The sequence below is a fragment of the Porites lutea genome, chromosome 13, assembly GCF_958299795.1.
Source record: "Porites lutea chromosome 13, jaPorLute2.1, whole genome shotgun sequence".
NCBI lineage: Eukaryota > Metazoa > Cnidaria > Anthozoa > Scleractinia > Poritidae > Porites > Porites lutea.
The window spans coordinates 21,964,799-21,976,477 of NC_133213.1; the positions used below are offsets into that span (position 1 = coordinate 21,964,799).

General features: G+C 37.1%; 1 protein-coding gene across 1 annotated transcript; it reads right to left on the reverse strand.

Annotated features, from left to right (window-relative positions):
• Positions 1 to 1,070: 1,070 nt before the first annotated feature.
• On the reverse strand, positions 1,071 to 9,390 carry LOC140923133 (uncharacterized). The gene is made up of 3 exons (XM_073373205.1): positions 8,501 to 9,390; positions 4,981 to 5,343; positions 1,071 to 2,010 (listed from the first exon to the last, which is right to left on the reverse strand). The coding sequence occupies exons 1-3, from the start codon at positions 9,018 to 9,020 to the stop codon at positions 1,541 to 1,543; spliced, it is 1,353 nt and encodes a 450-aa protein (XP_073229306.1). The 5' UTR covers positions 9,021 to 9,390; the 3' UTR covers positions 1,071 to 1,540.
• Between the last annotated feature and the right edge of the window lie 2,289 nt (positions 9,391 to 11,679).

The following is an 11,679-nucleotide window of genomic DNA, read 5'->3' on the forward strand; positions in this document are numbered from 1 at the left end:
ATAAGAGGCTAATGGGATATGCCGCTGGATGGAGTCGCATTTTCACGACTGGATTGACTATAATGGGGTCGCATTTTCAATAGAATTACTAGAATGGGGTCACACATTTTCTAAGTTTTTAAACCTGATAATACACGACAGTACATAAGAAATTTAATGAAATATTGTTTTAAGAATGTTTACTTTTGAGCTTTACCGCTGGTTACACTGTCCACTTAAATAATTTATTTGCAAAATGATGTGGTTGACATGCTTTGCATTTAAGAGGGAAAAGGGAACCAGGGCAGCTTACCTCATATTATTCATTCTTCCACCAAAACTATGAGTGTCGAAGCCTTGATTGTAATTGTGTAGTTCAAATGATCGTCCATGGGCAATGCAATTATTCTGTGCTGTATTGTTAAAACTTTCAAATTATGCATGCGGCTCGACTCAGTCAAGTGCTTTGCGACAAGAAATAATTTCACGTGCAAAAGCAATGGGTCGCCGAAGGCTCCTAGTTCATGGTAGTTAGTTTTAGAATTTACTCTTGTGTTTTTGGAGAAGCTGATAACACTTTTCAGCAGACCTCAAACTCCAAAAGAAGCAGGCATTAAACAGAACCGTTGATTTTCAAAACGGACGCCAAAATCAGAGAGCCAGTCTACGCTTGTTGTAATAAGCCCACGTTCGATATATTAAAATTCTAACATGACCATGAGGCTTTCTGGTCATTTTTCTATATCTGGTTTGGCTTTCTTTATGCTCAAGTCTCTTTTGGGACTTGCAAGACAATGGAGTCGTGAAAATGTGCAATTTTGAGCCTAACGCCTCTGAGTCATATTAAAATTTTAATATATCGAACGTGGGCTATTTACTGCAGAGGTTACAGAGATTCTACAATGGAGAGATCTAGACTGACCCATTGACTAAGAAACTTTGCCTTGATCACACCAATGCAAATAAAAGTAGCAAAAGTACGTTGTGATATATTTTTACTTTTTCCATTTTTCAGTTCCTAACCCGACTAAATAATGAGTTTTTCTACTATGGATCTTTTCAACATTAAAACAATGTTTTTTTTTTTCCGATGTAACATATGTTTTTGTTTTAATTTGTAGTTTTTTTTTGTTTGTTTGTTTTTGTCTCTTTGTTTTATTTTTTTGGTTTTGTTTTGTTTTGTTTTGACTTTTCGCTGTTGTTTGTATTTGTTGTAAACATCAGTCTGATGATTATTTCATCAAGGTTATAATAAACATGTAAATGTATTAGCCTAGTTTCTTGCGGAGGGACGGAATTCAGCTAAGGCAGGAAATAACTAGCTTCCTTCGAAATAATCATTTTATTGGGCAAGCCTAGTAGAAGATCTTGAAATAAAAACCTTACTTTAACACCATGTTTAATAAGTTAGTGTAAGACATAATTATGTGCATGTGAACTATTACACTAGACTAACGAAGCACTCTAAGTAGAAGTTTATTTCATTAAACGTTACTTAGCAAAACTGATATTTAAATTCTTTTTATATTGTATATAAGTTCTGTAAAAGCATTGAATCCTTTCAATCGTAGGTAGAATAAACATCAGCGCAAACTCTTCCCCCGTTGTCTTCCTCTTTGTGATTCGCCAGATCTTCACCGTACCACAGACGTAACACTTGATTGGAAGACAAGCTAATAGGATTCAAGAAAACTGACAGAACAAGCTCGGGTGAGAGGGAGTTATATCCAGGAATCGTGTACCACTTCATGGTTACATCGCTGATGAGCTGATTCGGTGGCAGTAGAATGTGATTGCTTGAGTTTGTTATGACAACGTTGACTTGTCGATGAGTGTTTTTCGCGTTCCTTGGATCGACACCGCAGCCCCAGTAAGACCAATAAGAAGACACATTAGTGCTGCAGGATACATAACCGTACAGATAAACCAGCTTTATGGCAGCTAACCTTCCAGCTGGAGCGCTGAAGTTTCCAAACTGGTCACCTTTGGCGCCAAAACACACTGGAGAGCGATTAAGCTTCTGCCAGCGATCTGAAGGGCAAACAAAGAATACGTTAGCTAATAACGTCATACCGTCTTCGCTACAACTGTCATTTACCCTTCCACTGCCAAATGTGACAAAAGTCAAAATTCAAACACATTTCCAAACTTTACTTCCAAAAGCTGAAAAACATACTGGTACCATGTTAAATTATTGCCAAAGAGGTCCTATTTTAATAGCCACACCATAGATTATTTCCTCCTCAGCGTCAAGGCGGCCATATTGGTGTAATAAACAATAAACCTTTCTTGTGTTTCAACTAAGGCATTTTTTTTTTAAGTTCGAAAATTTAAAATACCGGTAATGGAAACCATTTTCTTTTTCTACCGTAAAGCAGTGATATTTTAAACAATTCAAAAGTTTAAATTAAAAAAAAAAAAACGATTTAACGGCGGTGGGGCTGGTTACGGTCTAGCCTGCAAACAACTCACTTGTGAGAGTTCATGGAAAATTTTACCGGCGCGAAGAAGAATAGGGCGAGGAAACATTTTTTCCAGGACTCGCACAAGTGAGACGCCCATCTCCTGTGTTATTTCATCAATAGTATGAGCACTCAGGCATGTAATACTGCATTATATAGTAATAATAATAATAATGATAATGATAATAATGATACTAATGGAAACTTTATTTATGTTGTTGAATTTACAATTGTAAATCTCGCTACCTATAGGAAGTTTACAAATGCTGCTTGAGATTGGATTATTAAAAAAACAAACAAACAAACAAACAAAAAAAGAAAGAAAGAAAGAAAAAAGAAAAAAAAAAGAAATCCAAATTGCATTAAGTCTGCGCTATCCCAGACTATACAAGTTAGGCTCGTCATTAGTGCCCTTTTAACAATGGCTAACTTTAGATGTACAGTGACTTTACGTGACTGTTTGGTAACGCTTTGCATTCTATTTTCAGTTTTTCCATTTTGTTGATTTTACGTAGAAAACAATTTTTATTAGGTTCATTTAGGAGGAATAATTCAGCGAAAATTTGGTACTTAAGCCGAAAACTCCGTAGCAACACTCTCGTGTCGTAAAATGTCAGCCTATCTAATGTTTCTGTCGTAAATTGTCTTAAATAAATAATATCAAGAGTGTGTCACTTTTGGAGGACTGCCATTTAAAAGGATATTTTATTCAGTAACTTCTACTCTTTATTTAGCGGCCACTGAAAATATATGATGTTAACACTCCCAATTTCTGTGGACGACCAAATTTACCCCTCACAAACCCTAACATTTCTCTTAAGAGTGGTTGCCATAGAAAACCGGTCAAAATTTTTAAAATGTCAACGGAAGGGGGCCAACAGAATAAGTTCATACTAACATCATAGATAGTTCTGGTTGGCTATTGGACAAATATACCAAACACAGGTTCTTCACTGCCCTTGTATTAGAGATACGAGCATCACTTTATTCGACCACTCGGACGCCATTTTTATAAGCAAATTATCACCATTTTCTGAAACTCCACAGAACCCGCAAAATTTAACGAGCGAAGTTTATTTTTTGTATGCGATACAACACATCACAGAACTACTTTCTAAAACCGTAAGACTTGTTAAGTAGCCACGGACAAGACTAAAATTTTCTTATTTTATCTGACCTAAACTCTGTGTGCAAACGAGCAAAAATCGGGCATTTTTGAATTGATTTACAGCGCACAATTAAAACGACAGAACAACTCTGACAGCCAAATTGCAGTCTACTATCATCCATGTAACTAAAACACTAATAATCATTTTGGGCCATTGAAACAGGAAGAAATTAGAAAGCTCACATTTGTTATAGTTTCCAAGCTTTTTCTTGTAAATAGGCCGATCCCTTCGTGTTTGTTTTAAGTCCTCTTCGTGAATTTTCTTTCATATTTCGCTGTAAAGTATGTTCAGCAGCTGGAGGAAATATCAAAAAGCTCGAAATACTGCTCAGGTTACATTTTTACTTGAGTGTAACAGAGTTCTTTATAAAGAATTCAAAAACTGTTTTTCAAGGTGTGACTGTGACACGTTTTTTTGTTTTTGTTTTTTTGTTTTTTTTAACTAAAAGAACCCGTTCGTTGACGAATCACTGCTAATTATTCATTTGACACAACATTTTTGAGCAAAGATGACCCGCTGTTCTTCATGTTCCCCCTAAAAACTGTTTATGGCTTAGGCGATAACTTGGCTTTCTACTAAGTCCTCAACACATCATAGGCAATAAGTAAGAAAATCTAGGTACGAAGCCCATACTGACCCGATCTTCAAGGAGCAAAAGCTCTTGAAATTGTCAAAAAATCCACTTGTTTTAATGAGGTCTTTTATGTTTTCACTCTTTTCAAAATTCAATAACGTTTTTTCAATGAACAACCAAATACATAATACTAGGAGTGCTCAATCTGTTTTTTTTTGTTTTGTTTTTTTTGTTTTTTTGTTTTTTTTGCAGAACCAATACCAGCACCGTTTACATTCAAGTTCCAAAGTTTTACAACTCTCTGAATGAATAGATGGATGGATGGATAGATGGATGGATGGATGGATGGATGGATGGATGGATGGATGGATGGATGGATGGATGGATGGATGGATGGATGGATGGATGGATGGATGGATGGATGGATGGATGGATGGATGGATGGATGGATGGATGGAGGGAGGGAGGGAGGGAGGGAGGGAGAGACGGACGAACGAACGAATGAGCGCCTGAATGAATGAATCTCTCCTTCCTCGCTTTCCCAGGACCTCTTCAAATCGGGCTTAAATAAAAAAAATGGCTGGCTATGCCCCTGATTTTAAATATGCTTAATTGAGCATAGTGGAAATCTTTCAAGAGAAATGTAAAGGACTACCTCGGAGGACAAAATTCAGAAATCGTCTATGGTCAAACAAGAATTTACAGTGTTTACAAGCCTGATTGTGCCGGGATACCGCGCAACATACTATACTGGATAAAGCGCAGAACACTGCAAAACGTAATTCTTTCTACTTACCAGGAATAACAGTGTATCTTGCTTTAAATCCACGGGCGGTTAGAGAACCATCAGTAACAAAACATACGATCAAGGTTTCGTGGTAAGAAGAAAAAGTCGAATTGTTGGTGAGTGAACCACATAAACGCCCAGGGAGCACACCACTGCCATATATGACAGCATTTTGAATTAGTATATAGTCGTAGGGACAGTTAGTCCCACTTTCTATGTCCATGTCTTGAATGACCAACTTGACCCGATTTCCTGTACTTGCCGTGATTTTCCATGTGCAATTGTGGTTATTACCATAATTTCTCGGGTAAGAAGGACTTGTGATGATGCCTGAGGTCCCTGTCAGGATTGCCATATTTGGACACGCTGACGCTTTAAGACAAGAGAATAATAACACGTTTCGTTTTGGAAAAGGTGAAACACTCGCCACGTCAAGCTCATGGAAAAAAAAAAGAGATTTGACTTCCCACAACAGTGATCGGGCGTTTTAATCATACAGTAGTTAATTTATCCTGGTGTTAAAGGGGGTTTGTCTCGAGGATATTGCTGTTTTTAGGAATATTAAGTGCTGAAGTCATTACTTAGTGCCTATACACTTATACAAAATGCTCCTTTAGAGTTATGGAGAATTCCCAAACAAAACTTATCAGACAGCACTAGCCATAATTATTTTTTGGTAATTTTTGCATTGAAAAGGCTGGCCATTTTTTCAAGTTTCAATCATCCATATTAACAGACGACAGGAAACGGTTTTAATGCCTAAACATAGTCTTATTCTTGGGATTCAGTTGATTCGAAAACACGCTTTAGCTTTTTAAAAAGGTAGAAAATAGCGAGACACAGCCCCGTTAAATAACTTGGTACATACCGTAAGAAATACCTCCATGGAATTCCATCGATTTCCGTGGAAAAAATTTCCATGGCATTCCATGGGGGATAAGGGCATCAATCTCAATGGAATTCAATGGAAAAGTTCCACGAAATTCCATGGAAACTACTGCATCCAATTCCATTGATCTCCATGGAGTTCCATGAAATTCGCAGGAATTAGACCATGGAATTAGAATATCGCATTGAGTTACAGATGTAAATGGAATATATGTATTTACAATTTTCCACAGATTTAGGTGTCACTGCAAATTACTGGATAAGTTCACTTTTATTACATAGAAAACCGCTCAATCTCTTTTGAAAAGTTATAAATACAAATTACTTAAGCTCAATGAAATTAAAACTCACTCAGATCAACAAGTTGCTCAAACGTACATCGATAAATTTTTAGTGACTGACAGTTAGTCAGATTACGGACCTGACCCTTAATTGTTACAAGGTGCCTGTACTGAGTCTCTAGACAGCCAAGTCCAAGGAACAACTACTCAGCCTCCCCACCCATGAAGCTTATGACTAGTCAATCACTTCCCCCAAGCTCTGCTAGTAGTTTTTCGGGCGAAGTCTTCCGGACTATGAAAAGTGCATCAGGAGATCATGAACAGGAGACGGTGATTGAAGACTGACGCAAAAATAGATAATATATTAAAGAGTCCAAAGAAACGCTAAGACTTATACGGGATAACTCAAAATGAAGTGAATGAAGAGCAAATGAAGACTGAATAAAGTAATGCCAATTGGTCACCTGTTCAGCACACATCACTCCGCCATAAAAAATCGACAACACAAAACAAGGTAAATTTAACTAAAAGTAGTAATTGAAGAAGAAATAGGACTGTACTAGGTCGCTGATAAGCCGGTTTGTTTCTTTTTTTGTTTTTTAGCCATTTGGTAATTTATCATCTTGTGGACAAGGCAGCTACTAGTGCCAGTCCCTCCTGAGTGCTGCATTTTCAAGATGGCGTCGCTTTGTTATTTTCTAGTTTCGTCGTTCAGCACTTTTTTCCCTTTCAAAATGTAACCTAGGCAGTATTTCGAGCTCTTTGATATTTCCTTCAGCTGTTGAACATACTTTACAGCGAAATATGAAAGAAAATTCACGAAGAGGACTTAAAACAAACACGAAGCGATCGGCCTGTTTGCAAGAAAAAGATAGGAAACTATAATAAAATGTGAGTTTTCTAATTTCTTCCTGTTTCAATGGCCCAAAATGATTATTAATGTTTTGGTTACATGGATGATAGCAGACTGCAATTTGGCTGTCAGAGTTGTTCTGTCGTTTTAGTTGTGCGCTGTAAATCAATTCAAAAATGCCCGATTTTTGCTCGTTTGCAGACACTGAGTTTAGGTCAGATAAAATAAGAAAATTTTAGTCTTGTCCGTGGCTACTTAACAAATTTACGGTTTTAGAAAGTAGTTCTGTGATGTGTTCTATCGCATGCAAAAATAAACTTCGCTCGTTAAATTTTGCGGGTTCTGTGGAGTTTCAGAAAATGATGATAATTTGCTTATAAAAATGGCGTCCGAGGTGGTCGAATAAAGTGACGCTCGTATCTCTAATACAAGGGCTGTGAAGAACCTATATTTGGTATATTTGTCCATTACTCCACCAGACCTATCTATGATGCTAGTATGAACTTATTCTGTTGACCCCCTTCCGTTGACATTTTTAACATTTTGCCCGGTTTTCTCTGACAACCACTCTTATTTTATGTTCCACAGAGTACATTTATTCCGTATCAACTTTTCAAAATTCGATCCCTAATAAAGGGAATCATTTAAATTTTTCGACCAAAGGAGTATCTAGTAAGCATGGGATTCTACAGTTTTGACTAAATACCAGAATGCAGTGTTGCAAAACAGTGCAAGACCAGAAGTTAAAAGTAGTTGAGGATGACATGAGAATAATAAGATTTATTATTTATTTATTTATTTAGTCACTCACAAAACCTTATACAACATGAATAAAAGTTGTTAATATAAATTTAATGTGACAAGGAAGCCTAACGAAGCTTGAAGCTTATATTGATAGGCTTCCTTCAACTACCTAGTGAACTAAATTCATGGCTGATTGCAGAGTGAACAAGATCAGAAAACTAACGACAGATCGGCTGTCAGTGAGATAATTCTTTAAATTTTTTTTTTAAAAACAAATATAGAAGGAGAGCTAATTAGTGTAACAAGCAACGAATTCCAGGTTTTAGGTCCTCGGTAAAGGATACTGAATTGCTTTATATTTGTTCTACAAAAATGAGGTCTATACTGAGAGGCTAGTCGAGTTTCCTATTGATGGACTTGATTACTACTTAAGAACAAGTCATGAAAGCTACTAGGCAAAAGATTATGGTGATAAGAATACATAAAGGTAGCGACAGAAAATGAATTAATACCAAATATGTCAAGGACTTTAAGCTGGCTAAATAAAGGGGCGGTATTTGCTAGATAGTGAGCTTTTGTTATGAGCCGCACTAGACGCTTATGCAAAAGGTAAATACAGTTTAGGTTGGAACAGTAGGTGGAGGACCAGGCGATATTACAGTATGTTAAGAAAGGATATACAAGGGAGTAAGATGAAAACTAATTAAACTGAATGAGATTTTTTTTATGACGCTTAAATATTTGTAATTATCTTTTAGATTACCTGCTGGTTTCTGAGCCGTTTGTGGAATGAAACTTCTGTTAATCAGACCAAACAGACTCTCAACCTTTCCCTCCAAGGATTGTACAGCGTCGCTGACGCCAGAAGTTTTGTTGTTTAGTCCTGTAAGGCTCTCCACCTTCGCCTCCAAAGACTTGACCACATCGCTGATGCCAAAAGTCTTGTTGGTTAGCGCAAAAAGACTCTCCACCTTTGCTTCTAAGGTCTTTACGGCATCGCCTACCCCTGAACTTTTGTTGTTCTGTTTAATTAGACTCTCCACTTTTGCCTCTACGGACTTTATTGCACCACAACTCCCTAGAGTACTGTTGTTCAATCCAGAAAACTTCTCTACCTTTACTTTTAAAGAGTCCACGGCTTTGCCTAGGTCCGTGCACTGGCAAGTCAACTGAACGTTGCAGTAGCTACAGGGGTCCCTATTAATTGAACTCACAGACGAATTTGTCACACCATTAACGAAACAGAAAACAAAGTTGAGGAGAAAAAATGACAAATACATCATAAAAGTTGTGAATCATGAATTTGAAGAAGCATCTGAATTGCCGAATGGTTTACTTGTTCCCTTTATATCTTGATATCTTGGGTACAATATCATCAGTATTAAAACTTGCCGTACAATTTTGTCAATTGAATATTTAGTGACTGCCAGAGCAAGTTGTTTACGCAGAAGCCATCTATTAATTCTCCACGAACTATATTGGTGTTGCAACGAATCATTTGCAAAAAAAAAAAAAACACTCGACGCCATAAACGAAAAACGGAACAAAGAACAGGAGAAAAAATGACAAAAACATCATATCAGTTGTGGATCACGGATTTGCAGAAGCATCTAAATTGCCTAGTTGTTTACTCTACTTGGGTACAATATCACTACCTATTAAATCTTGCAGTACTGTTTTGTCAATATTTATAGTGATTGCCAGAGCTGGAACCTCGTTTACGCAGAAGCCATCTATTAATTCTCCATGAACAATATTTGTGTTGGCGCGAATCATTTGCAAAAAAAATACACGGTTAACACCGTCCCTGGTACGATCACCTCGTTATCATGTACAAGGAATTTTTCCCGCTTATGGCAGGAAAAAAACCCTTGGTACGTACACCCACTGATAGTTAGTTTAGTTTTGTTTTCTTTATACAGTGTATCTTGATATTTTGCGTATGCAATCAATACCCAGTGAAATTTGATGGCCAAAGTACCCCTCCTTTTTCTCAGATACTATCTATTTACGCTCCAGCAACGATATTGACGTTGGCAGGAATCATATTCAAAAAGATAAAAAGACTCATTGTATCTTCGTAATAAGAACACCTTCACTTTTGATCATGGACAGTTTAATTTCCTCTTAACCAGGGAAAATCCCTTCTATCGATTCGTCCCACTTCAGAAACTCATTAATAATTCATAACGAAAAAACAAAACAAATTAATGTTTAGTGAGTGTCTTTATATCTGATAAAGACACTTCTAAACCTTACGTCCAATTTTTTAGACCAAAATAACTCCAAATCTAAATATTAGTGCAAGAAATGAATTGATCTATATAAGAGATTTTGAAAACGTTCAAAAAATTCGCAGTCGGTGTAAACACTCTCGGCTTCACCTCGAGTTTTTAAACCTGATAATACACCCCCGCTTATTTTTTTAAACAGTACTTAAAACACGATTGTTGTCTGATAATGAGTGCATTTGTGGCTTTTAAGCCACAAATGGCATGCCGTTCTTAATACTAAAACCTCCGTGCTACCACATTGATGACATGAGGTTTCTATGGCTACGCGCTACTGATGACCTCATAAATGACAAGAGTCAAGATATCTAAAGACAAAAAATAGAATTTGTTCAATCATCACTAATTTTTAAGTTGAGCATGAAAAAATGCTTAGTTTCTGGGCTATTCACCAAAAGCATGGCCTTACCTAAATTAAACTGGGAAAGCCTCCGTCCGCTGTCATTAGGGAGCTTAAGCAACGACGACGCGGACGGCAACGAGAACGGCAAAAAAGCAATAGGTTTGATTAGCAAAACAACAACTTTGCACGTGCATCACGCTTTTTTTGTACATTTCTTTGCCGTCATTGCCCGACTACAACGTGAAAGTGCCTGAATTCACGTTTTGTCGAGGACGGGAACACAAGACAACAACTTTCTTTTCTTTTCCTGAACTTTGATACAGTCCTTTAGAATTCAACTCCAAAAACATTTGCTAACATTTGACGAAGTAAACGAGATGGAATAAGCGCGATAAAGTTTGATGCGGTGCGAATTCACTTTTTAAGTGACGTTTTTGTAGCCGTCGCCGTCGCTGTTGCTTAAGCTCCCTATTACAAAAAGACAGTAACTGTTTGATACATACAGTATGTTGCCAAGTATCCGGACGGTACCAGTATCCGGACACTTGAAACAAAAACTCCATTTTTGAGGCGCCCTTTTCAGTTGTCGGTAAACGAAGTGTTTCGAATGAAAGCTGAACATTTCAGCTTTAAGATGAAAGTTTTAGCGGGTTTAAAGCTTACGAAACAGTCGCAGAAGGCGCCGTTCTGTTCAGGTGATAAAACTTTAATTTCAAGGCTAATATTTACGCTGTTTACTGCGCAGTAAAATTAGTGCTGCTCAGAGAAGGGTAGGTGATATGTGATATTTTCAAAGAAATTGTTCTATATTTAAAGTGGAGATACTTAAAGAATTCAGGTTCTCAGAAAGTTTATTAATTCTTCTTGAAATTCGATTTGTTTGGATTAACAGAGGCCAGAAACATTCACTAAGTATTGATGTCAGGTGCCCAGTATCCGGACAGTTTTTTCTTTGCTGTACACAATCGATGAATCAGCTGTGTACATTGTCCGGTTAAGACTTATTTCGTATCTGTAACTATAATTAAAGCTTAGGATATATATGATATAGTCGTTATTTGTAATTCTACTCAACTCCGTATGGAAATTTTCTTCACTCATCACTGAATAGTGGGTGGAAGGAAAAACAGAGGGAGTGGATGCGATTTCTAGTTGTAGTATTTACTTAAAACTTGAATACCATTGAAGGGACACCGTCGGGACCAAGGCAAGTGTCCCTTGATCCCCTGAATGGAGGTTGGGCTGGGGTTTGTTAATAGTTAAACAACAAATAAAATATTCTCCTTTTATTCTGCCTCAGAATCTACT

What these genes read in the sequence shown, in the direction of transcription:
- LOC140923133 (XM_073373205.1), bottom strand. Translation starts at nt 9,020, where the DNA reads ATGATGTATTTGTCATTTTTTCTCCTCAACTTTGTTTTCTGTTTCGTT. An exon ending in AACGGCTCAGAAACCAGCAG is followed by an intron (nt 5,344 to 8,500) that starts GTAATCTAAAAG and finishes CTTGTCTTAAAG; the next exon opens with CGTCAGCGTGTCCAAATATG. An exon ending in AAGATACACTGTTATTCCTG is followed by an intron (nt 2,011 to 4,980) that starts GTAAGTAGAAAG and finishes TTTGCCCTTCAG; the next exon opens with ATCGCTGGCAGAAGCTTAAT.